This window comes from Ursus americanus, chromosome 6 (genome assembly GCF_024610735.1).
Source record: "Ursus americanus isolate L20-20 chromosome 6, mUrsAme1.1.p, whole genome shotgun sequence".
NCBI classification, from domain to species: domain Eukaryota; kingdom Metazoa; phylum Chordata; class Mammalia; order Carnivora; family Ursidae; genus Ursus; species Ursus americanus.
The window spans coordinates 70,312,050-70,333,190 of NC_142132.1; the positions used below are offsets into that span (position 1 = coordinate 70,312,050).

General features: G+C 42.4%; 1 protein-coding gene across 1 annotated transcript in view; it reads left to right on the plus strand.

Annotated features, from left to right (window-relative positions):
- The window catches only part of SLC35F3 (solute carrier family 35 member F3), a 114,499-nt gene that overhangs the window by 81,043 nt on the left and 12,315 nt on the right, over window positions 1–21,141 (plus strand). Inside the window, exon 3 of the mRNA XM_045783395.2 lies at window positions 18,883–19,102. Within this exon, the coding sequence (XP_045639351.1) occupies window positions 18,883–19,102 (220 nt within the window). The remainder of the gene's footprint in view (window positions 1–18,882; window positions 19,103–21,141) is intronic.

Sequence of the window (21,141 nt, forward strand, 5' to 3'; positions counted from 1 at the left end):
TGATTGGCTTCAAATACTGAAAAGCTGATTAGACGGGTAATATGTACTTCACTGAGATGTTTCCGTGTAAACAGAATACTTATTTTAAAAGGTGAATAATGTAACATTTTTTTACAGACTGCCCACAATAGATTAAAATCAACATGAGCTCCAAAAGGAAAAAAAAAAGAAAAGAAAAAGGAAAAGACAAGACTCCTAAGTTTTATTATTTTTTATAATAATTTTTTATTATGTTATGTTACCTAAGTTTTATTATTATCAGGTTTCCAAAAAGGACACTCAGGCAAGATCCTGCCCATTGAGACACTTCTGCCACCCACAGCAGATGGGGTTATTTTACTTTCAAAACCTTCACTTTCCTAGAAAATGTAGACTGTCGGTCTCACACAACCAGAGCTGTGTGGAACTGGGTCCTTGTGGACTCTGGGTGAATAGAAAGGAACCATAACTAGGAATTGCAGTGAGACCGGAAACAGGAAGGGCCATTAGGAAGCCTCTGGAGTAAACAGGACCCCCGAGACCAACAGCTCCTTGGGTGCAGGTCTGAGTCTAGTATGGGAGGAAACCAGAATAGGAACTCAGTTGTACCCCAGAGTTTTCGCTAAGCTAGAGAAATACCCCAAAGCAAGGACAGTTTTCTCTCGGCTATTTTTTTTTTAATCCTTAAATTTCAGGGAACCACCAGTGACCTCCTCAAGGGTAAACAATGTGTGTCTTTAGTCAGTAATGCAGGGCCAACCAGTATGTATTCAGACAGCTCCTGCGGTCCAATCTAATTTATTTTTCAAAGGAGCTGTTGGTGTGTGCCATGGAAATCCATCCAATTCTAAACCAATCTCTGCTATTCATTTGAATTGGGCAGTTATGGCTGTGTGTGTAAGGGAGAAACACACACACACACACACACACACACACACACACACACACAGAAGAAAACAATCTTCAAAATCCACACACCAGCCTCCTCGAAAAGCTGCACAGCTAATATGAATCAGTAGTTTCCACAATGGCACATTGTGGAATTAGCCCTAGCTGTAAGCTTTCCTGTCCTTGAGAGACAACAGAATTTCATTTCAGCTTTTGTGAAATTGTTCTCCTTAGTAACAACACTGATTTTTCAGCCCCTCTCGAGTTTGTGGCATCTTTGCTTTACTCTAGGTTCAAGATAAGAAAACACAGCCTATTCATCTGACACTGAATTACACAAATCTTTACATCTCTTCAGTTTGAAGAAAGCTGCTTTTTAAAAGCAGAAATCTGTTGATAAAGCCAAAGGGGTAGCCTTTAGGCTAACTCCCCTGAATTTTTCTTTATAAAGATAAATTTATGCCCATGGTTTTAAATAGCTTTGGCGCATCTCCTGAAAATAGCGAAGAGCATTGCCCACACATCTGCATAATTAGTTGCAGGGAATATACCGTAAATCCACATATGCCCACTCCTGCAAAATCCAGAGAGGCAGGTTCTTTGTACTCAGCACTACACACACACACACACACACACACACACACACACACACACACACACACCCTTTGACAGTCACTGAACCTGAAGCGGCAAGGGAATCATTGCAAAGGGCTCTGCTTTGTTTTCTCATTCTGTCCTGGCCAGCAGGGTGGGTGAAGAGCTACTCATTCGTGATAAAGATAGTCCACTTTACCTGGCACATCAGCCAGCACTAAGGTTTCACTAAAATAAATGCAGAGAATGGGGAAGTGAATGAGAATCCCTTGGTTCCAGACTCAGCTCTGCTACTAAGCAGTTCCCCAGCCCTGGCCAGAGCTTCTCGCCTCTGTGCCTGAGCTTGCCTACATCTAAAATAAGGAAGCTGTGTGTCTCATATCCCTGCCAGCACTGATAGTCTGCAGTTCTATGATAGTGACTTGCTAAACTTTCTAGCAGTATAAATGTGCTGGCATTGGCAAAATATGCCTAAATATCAAGAGCTACGTTATGTGATGTATTCACCAATATCTATTTTTTTATTTTATCTCCAATCTTTATTTTATTATTATTTTTTTTTATTATTATCTATTGAGTATCCTTTTGAGTCAGGCGCTGTCCTAGGTCCTGGAGGGTGCTAAGGTGACTAAGACACAATCTCTTTCTTCCAGAAAGAAATTGGTGTCCTATTGGAAGAGACACTGATACAAAAAGTATTCTAAAAGTCTGTGGAGATGTGAGGGAGGCAGGCCCAGAGGATTAGGGGGACGGATTTGCAGGGTGCCTCTGGGAAGCTAGAGGTTGAAGAGGAAGCCCTGGAGGAAGAGATACCTGGTGCCTCCATGAAGGGGACACCAATAGAAGAGTGACTCCAAACTTCTGAAGCCCATGGGAGTGTGGCCCTAAGCAGAACTAAGTCCAGCCCAGTAGAGAGAAATGCCTTGGTTCCTAACAAGGCAGGATCCCCTCTCTGTGCTTTGCTCTCCAAGCTGGGCTCTGTGACAGGAGCTCTGCCTTCCTGCAGCCAGCTTTAGCAGACAGATTATAGGACAAGATATTGCTCATGCTTCTCTGAGAAAGGCCAAGGACAGCAGATGATATTAACATGCATGATAAAGGGACCAAAGTCAGGCTAAAGGCCTTTTAGAATCCCCGTAGTGTAGCTTAACTATCCCATTATGCTATTCTTGAGTATCTGTGGAGTAGACCTATGAGACAGCTGTAGGAAATATCTCATTGTACACTGCATTACTCCCTTGCAAAGCTTGGACTCTGGAGATTACCATTCTGGCCCTGACCTTTGCCAAAATGGCATTGCCTTCCAGGTGACAGATACAGAGAGCATCTGTCTGGCCATTGACCCAGGCCTCAGCCTCAAGCCTTGGACTTTCTATTCCCACAATGAGAGACGGCCTGAAACAGAGGGAGGGCTGCTCACCCAAGGTCTTCAGGAAATTTGATCAGATTTTTGGAGTGTCTACCGGTCATCTCTCCACACTGATAGAATCCCGGATACCTAAAAGGTGTATGGGAGAATAAAAGCAGGCACAGTGTTGGACCCCCTAGTTCTTCTCTTGTTGAACAACTATTAGAATCATCTTCCTTATCGTGAGCTGAATAGGCTTCTTTCTACCACTCCAAAGCCCCTGCAAATAACTGCCCACTGGGAAGAAAGTGAAGGTGGCCAGCAGGTGAATGCAGGCATCTGCTAAGTCTGTGGGGTTCAATTCTGGGACTCTGATGGCACCATCAGATCCCATATCACCCCATCCTCACAAAGTCTGAGCTTCTTTTAGAAAGCTAAGGAAAGGTCTGCTGGATCTGCCATGCCTTCTCCACTCTGTGATAAAAATGCTGTTGGGTCATGTGTTGTAAAAATGTATATATTCCTGGTTCAACTCTTGACAGCTTAGCAAAACTCAAAACAGGTCATTGCTGAAGCAGAAGTAGCAAAAAAGAAGGGAAAACCCAGTGGCTGTTACTGTCTGGGACCTGTTGAGCCAGTGCTTGGGGCCGTGGCCCTCTGCTTCTCAGGGGGATGTGCTCCATTAAAGCAGGTTGACTTTTTCCTGAGCCACGTGCTGTTTCAGCACTAACAACTCTCATAAGAGCCCACCTCCAGCCTGTTGATCTCCTACCTGCACAGGAGAGAAATCCCATCTTGCCACAGACGGTCCTATGTGTCTTTCTGCTACAGAAAACCTTGTCCAGTCTCCTGGGTTAAGTGGATTGTCATGAACAAGAGCTCTCAGAGGAGCTTTATTCCACGCAGCAGATATTTGAATGAACTCCCTACAGAAATCCCTACAGGCAGGATAGTTTCTAGTATCAAGAGCCTATTTCAGATCAGGACGAAATGCACAGAAATTCTGAGAGCTCATCTTTCCTAAGTGGCCAAACTACTTCGGCTGGCACTTAAGTTTCTGCACACAAATGGAGGCTGTGGGTCATCCTGTCTTTGATGCTTTGATCTTCACTGTGGGCATGAAATGCAGAATTTCTTCATTCTAACTAGCAGGTTAGCCAGGAGCCATATGGACACAATGATGTTCACTCTCTGCACTTTTCAGATATTTCGGCTGTTTGTGCATGCAAAATAACCAGCTAAGCCCCAAACAAAGAACAGATTCCTGTGGAGGAGGCTGTGAAATTCCTAGTTAGTGGGACATGTATGCAACCTGTGCTTTTTCAACATTCCCTCTCCAAGACATGCTTAAAGCTGGACCATTCCTAGGACAAAGTCTCAGGTACCAAAATTCTTTGTATGTTGTTAATGCCCTCTATCTTGGATCCTTTTCCTAAAAGGACATTGCCATTAGCATCATGGAAGACCTATTTTTTCTGCTTCTAAATGTCTCAGGTATGTGTTTTTATTTTTTTTTTAAGATTTTATTTATTTATTTGATAGAGATAGAGACAGCCAGCTAGAGAGGGAACACAAGCAGGGGGAGTGGGAGAGGAAGAAACAGGCTCCCAGCGGAGGAGCCTGATGTGGGGCTCGATCCCAGAACGCTGGGATCACGCCCTGAGCTGAAGGCAGACGCTTAACAACTGCGCCACCCAGGCACCCCTCAGGTATGTGTTTTTAGAACTGACCAATAATAAGATGATAGATAGATAGGTAGATAGATAGATAGATAGATAGATAGATAGATAGATAGATAGATAAACTAGCTAGACAGATGCATGCATACAAACTCACTGATAACAAAACTGCTAGTTGCTTAGAAAACCTACAGGTAATGTAAGAAATCAAGCATAATAAAATGATTTAGTATTTTGTTTCTAGTTGTGCTGTAAAAGTTAATATTTTGATTGTTTAGGCAAGTCTTTATAACTTGGTTCTAATATACAAGAATACTTTGGCCAAGCCTGAATCTGCTACAGAAGGGAAGATATGTAACATTGAAATATACTCATGGAATATGCAAACACACTTTCATTTATTTATGAGCAGTAGTGGCTTATATGGGAAAACGATTCTGCTTAAAATTCCCCAGAAGATGTCTTAACATTTTCAAAATAAACAAAAGCCTGATTCATGCCTTTAGTAACTGGTCTCTGATGCTTCTGTTAGCTTAAAGCTCTAAATGAATGTAGGGGAAAAAAGAGGAAACAAACATTTACCCAACAGTTCACTACTTCTCTGGAAGCCATGGTAACTTGTGCCTGTTAGAAAGATTTTTTTTTTCCTAATCTCAGAGTCTCAAGGTTCAAAACATTCAATTTCATAGAGTCCAACTTTCCTGCTAATGCTGGAGTGAATACCTTTTATAACCACCTTACAATCTGCTTCTTGATTCTGGATGAAGATGCCAAGTGGCCCAGGTCATATAAATAGATGCCATTCTGCCATCTATTTTCAGTAAAATCCTGCATTAGATGCTCAAGTCTGGGGAACTACCGCTAGAATGAAAAGTGATCATCCAGGTACACCACAGAGGTCTGGAACCTCATTCTCTCCGTGGCACGTGTTTTCTTTATAATACAGATGTGTCCTAATCATGTGAGTTGGTGGGGAATTTTATAAACACTTGGGTCATCAGTAACTCCCCCCAACATTCTATTATGAATACAATTATTCTTCAGGAAAAATTCTAAAATTTGTAGAAAACTATAAGTATGAAGATATCTGTCATCTTTTTTATTATAATAAAACTTGGGAGCAGTGTAGTATCCAACTGTACAGTGAGACTATCACACTATAGTCACCAGCCCCAGTTCTGTGCAGAATATCACCAGAATATCTGTGTAGGTCAGAAGGGCACCAGCCCCAGTTCTACACAAAAACAAATCTAGTAAGTGGAAAACCATATAACCCCAAGGGAACATTCTTAGGAGACATTGTCAGTTAAGAAGCAAGATATGCCCTTGCGTGTGCATAATGATCACATGTGGGTAGACACATCTGTATGGGGGAAAGAAAAATACGTCAAAATCACAGTTGAGTTGATACAACTTCATCATGAGTAACACTAATTTTCTTCTTTCATGTTTTACTTTTACATTGTTCTGTGTTTTTAAAACCTCTTCAAGAAAGCAAACAAAATGTTCCACAAAGTTAGCCTTTTTAAAAAGCCCATTGTAGAAAAGAAGAATCCAGCTGGATCATTTCTTGAAATTAAAGTGCAGCCTCCTGTTGGCCCTGAACTTTATTTGAATATTTGCCTTTATTTCTCCCTCCTCTTCACCAGATAGAGCAGGCAGAGGCCATAGAGCACAGGCCATCCCCCAATGCCTGTATCCATTCATCGTGATTCTCTAATTAGGGCCCTTTGAAGGTGAAGGAATTATTTTACATCCTTAATCACACTATGGGTTTATTATTATGGTATGTTTATTACTTTACTATATAATTGAATTTATATAAATAATTGTATGGATATATATATATATATATCCACTTAAGGTTGACTCTGAATAGGCACACACCTGTCATGGTGGTTGACTCTGAGGAGATCTGGGAATTGGGGGTTAGGGAGATCGTTAATTTTCAGGACCCTTCTGTAATCCAAGTTGGGTATTTTTACCATATGGAAGTTTAAGAACATAACTAAAGCAGAACAATCATAATGATTAGACTCTGTATCTACCTGAGCTCTGACCACAACCACATGACTAGGTTACTCATTGGTTTTTCCAGTCCCCGGGGTGAAGTCAGTGTTTCAATCCAGTTTTGGTGTCCTGTGATTGTATCTTCTCCCCTTTTCTGGCTTTCGTATGAAGTTGCAGCCTCTGTCTGTAAATGTCTCCATGAGAGACTCTTCCATTTTGAGGGCTTGGCTACTCTTGCTGCAAACCTAATTAGCTCTTTTTTTCTTCTTCTTCAGTGAATGCTTTTCTTTTTTATAATGATGAAGGAGGTTTTTCCCTTCATGAACCTCATTTTGGATTAAAAAAAAAAAGTAACTTAGAGGCAAAACATCCTACCTTAGGGAAACAAGATAATATTTTTGATTTAGGGCACTCCTAACCTCCCTCGTCATCAGTTCTCTACTCCCACAAAATGGCGGCAGGCTGTGGAAGATGGGCAGGAGCTTCCTCCAGCTTCACTCTCTTGCTTTCTTGTCTCCTATGTGATAGTTGCAAAGCTATGGATTAATCTTTTTGTTGAACATGAATGCTGGCAATGGACTAGATAGTGAGATCCTGTCCCTGTTTTCCTAGGGAAGCACTGATCTGGTGGTTTGCATTTTTGAATGAATGACCATGGCTCAGCTCAAGGACTGCACTTAGTGTACTTGTAGGGTGAGGTAACTTTTTGGAATTCCAGACGAAATAAATTTTTTTTATTTCCTAAAATCTTGATCAATTTGATATATAAATTGGCCACGAACAGCAAGCATATTGCCTTTCAGACCAGTCACAAAATGAGTAGGTGTCAAATTTCTTCTGAGTTCTTTCAAGCTTGCCCCATCCACCTGGCTTTTTCTGTGATACCTCTGTTCACATATGAATCAAGTAGATGGTCTTTTATTCATCTGCTGAAGGCAAGCTATGCAGCAGGTCCTCTTCCAGGGTAACAGGAAAACTGGCCTCTGTCCACAGGGTATGTGCCCATCCCATCTACCACATGCCATGGGATTCTGGCATTTCCCAAAGTCTCCTTGGGAGGCTGTGGTAGAAATGCAGTTCTGGGGCGCCTGGGTGGCACAGCGGTTAAGCGTCTGCCTTCGGCTCAGGGCGTGATCCCGGCGTTCTGGGATCGAGCCCCACATCAGGCTCTTCCACTATGAGCCTGCTTCTTCCTCTCCCACTCCCCCTGCTTGTGTTCCCTCTCTCACTGGCTGTCTCTATCTCTGTCAAGTAAATAAATAAAATGTAAAAAAAAAAATGCAGCTCTGTTCCAAGAGACAAGTTTCCTTCCCCTTTGGTTCCCAGAGATCATCTGAGCCTGTTGCTGAGTAATACTTTGGGAATTTATCCTGCATCTCTGCGTCCCCACCTGCCCCGTGCCTATCCCAACTACTGCTCTATTGATTTACTATTTTGATTTTTCAGAATCTATTTTCATTTCTTCCTTATCACAGTTTTCTAATTTTTTAATTCTTTGATTAGTTGTCTTTTAATTCTTCCATTCTTTATTCTTTTTAATGTCTTCTGAGCCAGAACCCACCCAGTGAACTGTCTTTTGCATATCAAATGTATTGAAATGACATTTTATCTCAGCTGACTGTATTCGTTAAGACCTTTCAAAGGAAGGAGAAAAAAGGTATACCTGGGATAATGGTTCCAATTTTGCTATGCTAATATTTCCAATCATTATTTTTATTTTCAACAAATACAGTTTGTATTTGTGACCCAAGGGAAGCCCAAATAAGTCAATTAGTTTAATTCTTTTTATTTTATACATTATTTGGCCAGTCTCTTTTTCTATTTTTCCACATAAATCTATTTATTTTCTATCTCCTACTATGTATATGTGTGTCCCTGAAAGTGGATAATACATTGTATCACCACCAATATATACTAACATTAATGCAAGCTTATTTCAGGACAAGCCATGGACAGAGATGGTGGGGGTCAAAAATATTGGCTGATGGAATTATTCTCAGTGAGCCTGCAAAAAGAGCCTAGTACAGAGATTTGAGCCATCGGTACAAAAGCAGGCCAGAGTTGCTCAATACAGAGAGATCCAGAAGAAAATCAGTAGTCTTTCTATCCAATGCTCTAGACTGGCTTTGTTCCCTACGGATCTGAGCTATGTCCTGGCACTGGATCACATCTCCCTGGCACCATGCCATGTTCCATGGATCTCTGCCTGTTATCAGCGGGCCTGTCCTCCCAAACAGATTGACATGGTTTTAACAGCGGACCCTTTGGAAAGCAGCATTAAGTTATTTCTGACCTGGAGGGCCTTACAAAATACACAAGTCTGTGTGCCACAGGGACTTTGCACATCTCCAGAGCCATCTTCACTGTTTGCAACAAACTTCTTGGGTTGCTCCAGCCCCCTACTAGCATAAAAGTAGCCCTTGTGTTTCCCTCACATTTTTTTGTTGTTGTTATTTTTCTAGAACGTGAGATCTTAGTCATGTTTTCTTTCAGCAAGTACTATCCTAATGGTTTGTATTTGAGGGTAGTTCTTGCACATGAACAAACCTAAAAGTCTGATTTCTCACCTCGGCATTGAGTTTCCTGGGGTGCCTTAGCATCTGCAGAAGTGATATTCCCTCGGGGCTCCTAGGTGGCGCAGTCGTTAAGCGTCTGCCTTAGGCTCAGGGCATGATCCCAGTGTTCTGGTATCAAGCCCCACATCAGGCTCCTCCGCTGGGAGCCTGCTTCTTCCTCTCCCATTCCCCCTGCCTGTGTTCCCTCTCTCACTGGCTGTTTCTCTCTGTCAAATAAATAAATAAAATCTTAAAAAAAAAAAAAGTGATATTCCCTCTATCTTAACCCCGACTCCACCTACTTTCTTGAGAGATGCATTTGGACATAATCAATGAAAATATATAGTTCCTTTCCCATCTTCATGAATGACAGTAGGAATCCTCTGCTTCAGAAATCAGTCACTTGAGATTTTTTTTTCTTAGCATGACAAGAAAGTAAAACACCCATTTGCACAATATCTCTAAGTAGATGAAGTAACCACGTTCTGGAAGTGACAAGATACTAAATAATCTGGACTCTAATTTAAAGAGTCCCATCTTTGGGGCACCTGGGTGGCTCAGCAGGTTAGGCGTCCAACTCTTGATTTCAGCTTGGGTCATGATCTCAGGGTCGTGATATCAAGCCCCACATCAGGCCCCACACTGGGTGTGGAGCCTGCTCAGGCTTCTCTCTCTCCCTCTCCCTCTGCCCCTCCCCCATATCTCTCTCTCTCTCTCCCTCCCTCCCCCCTGTTTAAAAAAAATAAAAAGTAGAGAGTCCTATCTTTGATAATCTGTAGTCACCTGGCTTAAAGGTGGCATTAGCTATGTCACATTTAAGCCATAGCTGTTTCTATTAAGTTTTCCTTCAGGAAATTGTCTTTTTTTTCCTGCTTTCATTTTAAGCATTTTAATGCAATGAGCAAGACAAACACAGATACATCAAGAAAGTAACATACACAGAAATACACACACACACAGCTTGGAACCCCTTTCACATTTCTTTACATTAATTCTCTTAGAATACCAATGTTCCTGGCATAGCCAGAAATAGGATGACACTTGAAACTAAAGATGGAGGATATCTATAGGTTGATTGGTTTACGTTTGAATTTTTTTTTTTACCTTTTAAAACTGATTTTTTGATATGAATTACATTGGAGAATTTGGAGTATATACGTTCAGGATAACTGGTAAAAATGCATATTTCTGGCCTTATACCCCCAAATTCTAATTCAGCCATGTGGCATGGAAACAGGAATTCACTTCGTCCACAAGTATTTATAGAATACTTACGATGTACTGGGTATTATTCTAGGCTCTGAGGATTCAGCAGTAAAGAAAAAAAAAAAAGTTTCTGCCTTCATGGTGTTCATATTTTGCTGGAAGAACAAAGACAATTAAAACAATGTGAACGTAAAATATGTCACTGAGTGTGAGTCCAAGTGATAAAGAAATGAGGGGGTGGTTGAGGTAGTGACATCACTGTTTTATAGAAGAGTCTGGGAAGGCCTCTTTGACATTTGAGCAGAAACCTCAGGGGTGAGGGAGAGAACCATGTGCCAATCTTCCCTTAGATTTGAATTTTTACTCTGATATCATATTGAGTAAATGAAACCAGACACAAAAAACTAAATAATGTATGGTTCCATCTTAATAAAGGCAAAGTAAACTATTGAAACAGAACTCTCCGTAATGATTATATTTAGAGGGACAGGTAATGACTAAGAGGGGGCACAGGAGAAGTTTCTGGAGTGCTGGTATATATTCTATATCTTGGTAGAGATGGTGTTCCATGTGTGATTTTTCTTTATAAAAATTAATCAGACCTTAATCTTTGTACACTTAAAGAAATATATTTTATATTTCGATTTTTAATTTATTTCTAAAAAAGAAAGACAAGAAAACAATTACATTTACAATATCATCAAAAAGGATAAAATACTTAAAAGCAAACTTAACCAAGGAAGTGAAAGATGTGTATATGGAAACTACATAGTGTTCCTGAAAGAAATTAAGACACAAAACAAGTGGGAAGACATTCAGTGTTCATTGATTGGAAGACTCAATGTTGATAAGCTGTCAGTGGTGCCCAAAGTGATCTACACATTTAACAATCCCTATCGAAATTCTAACAGCATTTTCTTTTCAAAAATAAAGTAATCCATCTTAAAATTCATATAGAATGTCAAGGAACTCCAAATAGCCAAAACAATGTTGAAAAAGAAGAACAGAGTCAGAGGTTTCACATTTCTTGATTTCAAAACTTATTGTAAGCTACAATAATCAAAACTGACATGAAGTGTGATACTGACCTAAAGACAGATTTAGAGACCAATGGAATAGAATAGAGAACCAGAACTAAACCCTGACATATATGGTCAAACAGTTTTTGACAAGGATGCTAAGATTATTCAATGGGGAAAGAACAGTCTTTTCTTTCTTTTTTTTTTTTATTTTTTTATTTATTCATTTGACAGAGATAGAGACAGCCAGCGAGAGAGGAAACACAAGCAGGGGGAGTGGGAGAGGAAGAAGCAGGCTCCCAGCGGAGGAGCCTGATGTGGGGCTCGATCCCACAACGCCGGGATCACGCCCTGAGCTGAAGGCAGACGCTTAACGACTGAGACACCCAGGCGACCCAGAACAGTCTTTTCAACAAATAGTGCTAGGAAATTTTATGTTATGTGGATTTTACCACAATTAAAAAAACTTTTTTTTTAAAGAACGAAAACAGAGAGAGACACAGAGAGGCAGTATGAACTTTTGGATCCAATCTTCGGTGTGCATGAGAATCCTTTGGAAATTGAAATTTTTAAAAATACAGTGCAGTCACATTTTAATGCAAATTCACAATAACAAAATATAAGGATGACTAATGTTTCATTTATGTATAAAAGTTCAAATAATGTGGCTCCCTCAAGATTTTAAAAGTTAAACAAGAATCACAGTATCAGCTCTGGGAGCCCAAGGGAACTAGAAATGCCAAGTGGCAGTGTTAATATTAGCTGGAAGACAGAAATAGAGTATACTGTGGGAAAACTAATCAAGATTTGTAAATTTTGAACTATGGAATGTTATCAAGAATATGTCCCTTCTATAAACTGCACCGTTCTCTGTAGGATTCTAGGCCCCTTACTAGACAATTTTATCAAGTGTATCTAGGGTTGAATCCAAGCAATCCATATTTTTTAAAAGATCCCTGGGATGTCTAAAACTAATGGTCTATGCATCATTGTTTGAGAACCACTGGTCCTCCATAAAAGAATAAGCACATTCATTCTGTGTTAAAAAAAATTATTGACATATATTGTGTCTTAGGCTATGAGGATATAAGATGAAGCAAAAGTGTAATGACCACATGGAGCTTATGTTTTAGTGAAGAAGTCAGATGATTAAATAAGCAGTTATAGTAAAGTGCAGTTATAATAGAGGCTACTGTATATATACTAGGGAGTACAGGGCATGTGGGGAGCACATATCAGGGGCACTTCACTGAAAGGGGCACATGAACTGGTGCCCAGTGAATGGAAAGAAACCAACCAAAGGGGAAAAGTAAGAGTGTTTCAGGAAAGGGAAATAGAGAATCCACTGAGATCTAGAGCAGAGAAAGAAAGAGCACTGAATTCACAGAACTAAAATAAGTTCAAGGTGAGGGAAATTCAGTGTAAGGATGGAGAAGTGGTGATGCATAAAGCTTCCAGGTCAGGAAGGGGAGCTTGGCCATTATCCTAAGGGAAAGTGAGTGGAGAAAAGGATCTCTCTGGCTGTAGCATGGAGAATGTAATGGATTGCATTGGAGATGAGACAACAGTGGACAGAAAAGCTCAATTAGGTTTTAGCAGCAGTGGTCCAAATAAGAGGGGAAGAGGCATGGGCCAGGGTAATGGCCATGGGAATGAGATATTTAGGAGAAATAATCTCTAGGCCTTGGTGATGAATTAGATGTGAAATGGGAAAAGAAGTTAAGAATGATTCCCAAGTATGTAGCCTGGGTGGAAATATGAGTGATAGTACCGTGTCATGATTGAGGGTTGAGGGGGAAGATATCGCATCCATTTGGGAAGGCTGAATTGGAGGTGTCTGCATGTCCAGGATGCAGGATGGTATCCAATAGAAGAAGTGTCTTAAGTAGAGAATCATCAGTTGAGCTTTGAAACCAGAACAGTAGGTGAGGTTGCTCAGTGACTATTTGCAGGATAAAGAGAGGAAGAAGTAGAAGAGAAATCTAGGAAAACACCAAAGAAGTCTTTCTGAAGGAAGCCTTGGAAGTGGGGAGAGGTTGGAGGACACCAAGAGGAGTGTGCTGAGTTGGGAGCCAAGAAGGGTGTTTCCAGGAGGAACAGTCAACAGTGTCAGAGGCTTCCAAGAGTAAGATGAACACCGGCAAGTGCCTGTTGGATTTAGCAGCGCAGAGCTCATTAGTAATCAGTCCAAGGGTTTGGGTGAGTGGTGGGAGCCAACACTGGGTTAGTAAGTGGAAGAGTAAGAGAGGCAGTCATGGCAGACATAAGTGCAGACAACCATTCTGAAAAAGTTGGGCTCTGAAAGAGGAGCTGAGGGAGGACAGGGGCCTGACAAGATGCTTGCTTTCTCTTTGGGGGTGTATTTTAAGGTTGGTGAGGCTTAGACCTATCTAAATGGTGATAGAAAGGATCAAAAAGAGAGGGGGACTTATTGAGTTCAGTGGGGAGTGAGCACAAGCTGCAGGTCTGGCCCCACCATTGTCTGAACTTGAGGGCATCGTTTGATCTGTCCGGGCTCTGGCATCTTGATCTGTAACTTGCAGGGTTTCTCTGGATCTGTGGTTTTCCAACTGCCGTTTTCAGAACTGTCTCAGAGCACTCATGTTTCTGCTTCAGTCACAGCGACTTGACCTCTCCCTTATGTTTTTCAATAATTTTTTATTTCTAGCAATTTAATAAATATGCATACTTTGAAAAAGCAAAACAGCAGTAAAAGAATCCTAAAAAACAGCAACCTCTGTCCACACCTGCTCACTCTCAGCTGCTCCCAGTTCTTGTGGTATTTATGCCAAATTATGTAAATTAAAGTCTTCTCTCTGTATTTCGGAAATGTAGACATCTATTGATTTCCATCCTATCCTATGCCCACTTGCCCTGAATCTGATCCTTCCAACATGATGCTATCCCAGCGTCTAACAGTGTTTCCATTATTACAAGCATGCAAATACTGCTCACCGACTCGTCTCCTTTTGTGAACAACCTGTCATTTCTCCTGCCAGTAATATTTGCCTCTTTTGTCTCGTTTACCCTGATTTGCATTCATGATTGCTGTTTTTTTCCTAAATGTCCTGCCATCTCAGAAACCTGTCAGTATATTCCCTGTGCTGGTGTAATCACAAGACTTCCCTGGAGACTGCACTCCCAGAGACCTACGTGGTCTGCCACCGAGCCTCCTCCTAGCACTAGCTTTGACTCTTGGCTGTGTCGGAGCCATGCCTTCCGCTGCCATACCTTCCCCGTCCTTGGTATACACCCTTGTGTTGAGCAGCCTGTCCTCTAGTGGCATGGGAGTCAATGTTTTTGAGTACTGCATAACTGAAAATATCTTTATTCTACCATCCACTTGGATGGATGGTTAGCTGGTTATAGAACTCTGGGTTGCAAAAAAAAAAAACTTTCCCTTGGGGCGCCTGGGTGGCTCTGTCGTTGACCATCTGCCTTCGGCTCAGGGTGTGATCCTGGTGTTCTGGGATCGAGCCCTGCATCAGGCTCCTCTGCTGGGAGCCTGCTTCTTCCTCTCCCACTCCCCCTGCCTGTGTTCCCTCTCTCGCTGGCTGTCTCTCTCTCTGTCAAATAAATAAATAAAATCTTCGGGAAAAAAAAAAACTTTCCCTTGAAAAATGTTAAGGTCATTATTGTTTCGCTTCCATTTTGGTTGTTGAGATGTCAGAAACTATTATGATTTCCTACCCCTTGGGCCTATTGGGTTTTATTTCTCTTGGGAGCTTTTTATTTTTATTTTTATCCTCTCATGTCACAAGTATGTGCCTTGTTTTTGTTCTTTCTTCATTCATCTTTCTTGGTGCCTGGTAGGCCCTTTTGGTCATGAAGACTCATATCCCACATTTCTAAAGAACTTTCTCGATTTATGTCTTTTGTAATTTTCTCCTCTTCATTTTTCCCCTTTTCTCTTTCTGGAGTTTCTTTTAGCTTAATATTGGACCTTCTGGCTTAACCTTCTAATCTTATTTTTTCTCTCTCTCTTAGGAGATTATCTTGACTTTATATTCCAACTCTTCTTAATTTCTTTAACTTGTCTATCCTTTATTTAATTTCCAAGATTATTTCCTTTTCTATAGCCATTCATTCTTGTTTCATTGATACAATTTCTTCTCTCTCCAAGGACATTCTCTCTCCCCCAACCCTAACTAAAAATCCTACCTATCCTTGAAGTTTCAGTTCAAAATCCATGTCTTGCATGAGGCCTTCTCCAATCAGTTCAAATTTCTCCACTAAACATGGATCCCATAGCATTATTATATTCCACACCATCTAATATGTGATTATATTTAAACTTGCATTGCTTTCTGTTGAGGAGATCAGTTGTATCTCCCCAATCACACTATAATCTTCTCAAGGGCAGGGTCTGTTTACTTGTTCTGTATCAGCCAGAGTGCCTTGTCTAGAATTGTGAATACAACAAGTAATAAACAAGTGCTTACTGATTTGAAAAAACAAAAGTGATTCGCCGTCTTAATTCCACCAAACCAGGCTCTCCTAGTCAGGGTTCTTTAAAGAGTACAAAGAGCATAGGTATTTGCCAAATAATAGGAGTGTAGAACTTACAGATGTTTGCAGTTTTTCCTATCTTACACAGTGTTTCATTCATACCTAACTCAAGAGCAATATTTTAGGGGCGCCTGGGTAGTGCAGTTGTTAAAGCGTCTGCCTTCGGCTCAGGGCGTGATCCCGGCGTTCTGGGATCGAGTCCCACATCGGGCTCCTCTGCTGGGAGCCTGCTTCTTCCTCTCTCACTCGCCTGCTCTGTTCCCTCTCTCGCTGGCTGTCTCTCTGTCACATAAATAAATAAAATCTTGGGGCGCCTGGGTGGCACAGCGGTTAAGCGTCTGCCTTCGGCTCAGGGCGTGATCCCGGCGTACCGGGATCGAGCCCCACATCAGGCTCCTCCGCTGGGAGCCTGCTTCTTCCTCTCCCACTCCCCCTGCTTGTGTTCCCTCTCTCGCTGGCTGTCTCTATCTCTGTCAAATAAATAAATAAAATCTTTAAAAAAAAAAAAAAATAAAAAAAATAAAATCTTTAAAAAAAAAAAAAGAGCAATATTTTAGTGACTTGATTTTATTGACTCTTCCCTGAAATGCCCAACTTAGATTTCATAGGAAAAACACAACTTTCTTTTCTCACTCATATTTCATTGGTTTAGGAAGTTTAATAAATTATGCAGTTGAAATAACCAAGAACAATTGGCACAAGCAGGATTGGAAACAAACAACATCTAAATCTTGGCCAACACATGACTCAGTTGGTAGGAACCAAAGGGCTTGGGCATGCTGGAGAGTAATCTACCAGCGTTGGACACTTAGCCTGCCAAGGAAGGAAGGGCATCAACTGTCCTGTCATTTAAGTGGAAGCCAGTCAAGAGAGTATCTACTCTATTCTTTGTATACCAAGAAGAGGTATCTGGAAGAAATGAATTTCTGCTGACCATCTCTCTTGGGTCCTCTGGCACTCAAGGGTATATGTCGGCAACCCAGCTGACCTAGATTAGTGTACAGCCCTTGGTCTGAAAACAGCACTAGGTTCACTGGCTCCGGAGCCAATCATCTTTGTCTCCTTGGAACCAAGATCTCACCACCTGAGCTGTACTCCCCCACCATGAATCTACAAAGGGCCAACAGAGCTCTACTAGGCCCAGAAATCTTGCCTTTTCCATCTCCAGGATGGAACCCTCTTCCTCACCACTTCTAAAACTATCATGCTTTGGAAGAATCACACATAGATTCTCAGGGAGAACATAGGTTGTCCAGTTGGCTTTGGATGGCCCTGCCACAATATGAATCATTTTTTATAACAGTCCAGGAAACTTGGAAATCCTACTTGCATTTTGGTCCCTTAAGAAGGATAACCTCTAAGTAGAGTTAAAATAGGTTGACATTAGGGGCACCTGGGCTAGGCATCCGACTCTTGATCTCAGCTCAGGTCTCTATCTCAAGGTTGTGAGTTGAAGCCCCACATTGGGCTCCATACTGGGCATGGAGCCTACTTTAAAAAAAAAAAAAAACGTAAAATAGGTTGACATTAATGGCAGGAAAGATGATTTGTATTTCCTGTTGATCATGCTGAAAGGGACTGGCACCACTCTATAGCTACTGAAAATCCCGAACATGAAGGAAGCCATCCCTGGTCGTTGTCGTTGTGGGAGAGAAGACTGTTCTGCAAACAGGGGCTTGAGGAAAGCCCATGGAAAATACTGTATGAAAATCATGCAGCAACAGAAATATCAGCCTATTGGATGAGAGTTTTGTCTATGTGAAACCAAACTGGAACCAATTCAGTTGAATTGGTTTCATGTTAAATTTAGTGATTCGAACATTTTCCCTGGTGTCAGTTTAGAAGCCACATAGGACTCTGAGTTCAGTGAAAGGTAATGAGTTTCCTGTTTCTTCTGTGTCTATCCCACAGTCGAGTAATGAACAAAGGCAGATTTCATTTTGGATTGGTGATAAGAGCAAATTGAATTAAATTAAAAATCACACCAAATCCCCTTTGACTCTTGCTTTTAATTTTCCTCCTTTCCTGCTGCATTTTACTCTTAAGTGGCAGAGGCCGCAGCTGTTCTCCCACGCTGGGCTATTTGGCTTATTCTAGTTTTATCTTTCCTCTCACTGACTCCTGTCCTCACTCACTGGGCCCTGCGTGTGAGTCTGAGTTTCGGCGGCCATAGGAGCCGCGCTTCTTGCTCATCCGTCTCCTTGTCTGGCTGTCAGGGCAGCAGAGCAATGACCTTGACTCCCCAGCAGTCCAGGTCTGCAGACCAAGCCTCTCTCAGGGCTCTCTCCACTCTATCTACCCCCTGGCCTCCTCTACTGCCTTCTTCCGCATGTGGAAGGGTGGCTTTGTTTTTCTGAAATGGGTTTTCATACACTGATGGTCCTTTCCCCTGGAATCGAGAATGACATTGAAAACCTTCCTTCTATAGCTGTTTCCTCATCTCACTCTCTGTTCAGCGGCTGAACTCTTGGACCTGTGCTAGTTTCTCATGTGGCGTGGAGACATGAATATCCACACAGTGGAATAACCGATTCTAAAAACGGCCTCACGGAGAAAATGCATAGATCCATAACACCAGTGGTATCACAGCCCGGCGTATTAGAGGCACCCAAGAATTGACGGCCCCTGCCTGACCACAAAGACAATTCCAGCTGGAGGCAAATTTTAAAAAATATGTCTCAGTGAGTTCTCTTCAAGTATTCTCTCGCCACAATAGAAGTTTAGTGACTTCCTTCTCTTACCAGGCAAGGGACAGAATTCCTCAGTCAGTGGCCATGGAACTGGGCCCTCTTCAGATCAGATAATCCCAACACTCCACTGCCTTCTGTCTAGAACCATCGGTTCCAAGAGTAGCATGAAAAGAAAGAATAAATCTATGATGTCAGATCATTGTGGGACATTTTCTTCAATGGACTAACGCAATAGGTCGAAGAGCGATGTTCACAAAAAATAAAAATAAAAAAAGAGTTTAAAAAATAAGAATAAACGACTCCCACTGCCCCCTTCCTAATTTGCTTTAAAAATGGGTGTAGGGGGAAAAATGGTCTGTCTCAACCCAAGAATATAATAACACTGCCTCTCTTTCCTTGTTTTAGGGAATGCTGTCGATTTTTTGGAGACAATGGCTTGACTTTGAAGGTGTTTTTTACCAAGGCAGCACCCTTTGGTGTTCTTTGGACACTCACAAACTACCTGTACTTACATGCAATAAAGAAAGTAAACACTACGGATGTCTCCGTGTTGTTCTGCTGCAACAAAGCTTTTGTGTTCTTGCTCTCATGGATCGTTCTCAGGGACAGGTTCATGGGAGTGAGGGTAAGTTCCTTATTATCTGTCTTCCTCCCTCACTCGGTCATGTCAACCAAAACCTGCCCATTGGCTTGCTTAGCTCCATGTGCTGCATCATAAGCCTAAACTGCTGACCACTGTCCTGCCAATTTGCAGCAGAAAAGGAGCCCGGGTCTCGGTGTGCCTTGCAGACTTTCTTGCTTGCAAACCATACTCGACAAGCATTCATTAAAGCACCTTTCATTTCAAGCATTTCAACAAGCATTCCCTAAAGTGTGTGCCCATCGGGGACCCAGCCTGGGGATGGCGTTGTTCTCCCCTCTCTGCGTGCTCTCCCCTTCTCTCCCGAGGGCAGCCGTGCCCTGCCGCCCCGAGCTCTCTGCTAACCCTGTCCCTCTTTGCTTAGGATGCATCTGAAAGCCGGGGATCCTTCTGCACCCACATGGACGGGTGGTCTCAGTGGGCTCTCTGTGTGGACCGTGTGTACAAAGCCAAAGTGGGCCAGAGACACTTAGGCTAAATCCAGATGGTGCATGGGCAGTTTCCTTTCCTTCACACCTCAGGCAAAGGGAGAGTGAGATTCTGTCCTCGAATTACCTCCTGTTGTCAGAACTGAGACTCAGCAAATCCCATTAAAATCTAGTCAAACGTAGCTAGTCAAATGTCTAGTCAAGTGTGAAATATGATGGTGTGACATATACAGGGACTCACCCGGAATAAAAGGAATGAGGTAGTAGTTCACGTTACTGTAGCTTCTGTTTGTCTCCCTCTTGTGGCCAAGAGCTGCTACTGCCCCATCACCGCCTTGCCAGCAAACAAGGATACAGGAGGATTTGGATTTGGCCTCGCAGCTAGTTCTTGGGGGTGGGGGGGCGAGGAGGGGAGCATCACTAACTCCTTCCTGCACCTTCAGACCCTGTGGGCCAGCCAGGCAGCCGAGAGCCCTTTCGATGGGCAGTCCCATTCCCTTGAACCGCGCTGGCACCCAGCAGGGGGCAGACTCCCAGGCCCTCTCTACTTGTGTCCTTTGCTCATTGTCCTGGGAACAATGACATCAGCCTGGTGGAGGATTCACACCCACCTAGTTACTCAAACAGCAGCGGGGACATGAGTCAACTGCTGAGGAGTATTTTTGGCTTGCAGTAGGGGGAAAATTTGTTTTGAGGCTTAGAGTTAATTTTGGAATAAAAACTCACTCCCTGTGCTCACCACCCAGAAAAGCTTGCAGCAGATAAATGATCTAATGCATCCCCACAAGAAATGCAGGTACTTCCAGCAGTAATCTGCCTAACAGCCTGCCTGGCAGGACTCTGAAGACTCAGATGTCCTGGGACCCATTGTAACTATTTGGATGGAAAAGCCCAAGGGAATTCATGAAACTTTTTGGCATGATTCTGATGTCCAAAGCAAATTCCAAAGGAGATCCTGTTCATTGGGAAGAGAAATTTCAAGGTGAAGTCTGCCTCCAAGCAGGACTTTTTTTTTTTTTTGAGGTTAAGAGAAGAAGTTGGAAAATACTTGAAACCCTCCTAGACTCGGAGAGAACGGCATGGCGCACCCAGATCTTTTCTTTGTTTCTCTTCATGGCTAAGAGGGTTGTCTCCCCAGATATCCCTGAACTGTGATCCAGTCTAGCCATCCGGCCACTTGGCCACTTTGGTCTGTGCTGACCGCTGTATACCGAACAAAGTCTTGTGTTGAAGCCGTCACTAGGCCGGCCCTGAAATGAAGGTCAAAGAGGCTGGTGTTGGTGATGTAATTGTGTAACCTGGAAAGTACTGTGCAGTTGTGGGTCTCTCTAACAATCATCACTCCTCTGAGAAGCATGTGACCTGCCATCCGAGAGCCTCCCGCTCCAGGACATGGCGGATTCCCCTGTTCTCCCCTTTAAGAGTTCAGAGAGCTAGAATCCTGGAGACCCCCTCAGTGGCCGGAGCAATGGGAAATTTCCCCTTGAGAACAGACTGACACGTAGATCCCAGATACTATCTAACTGGTGCAAGAGTTCTCTTAGGCTTCTCTCCGGCTGCTGCGTTAGCTGGCACGAAATTCCCAGAGATCAAAGG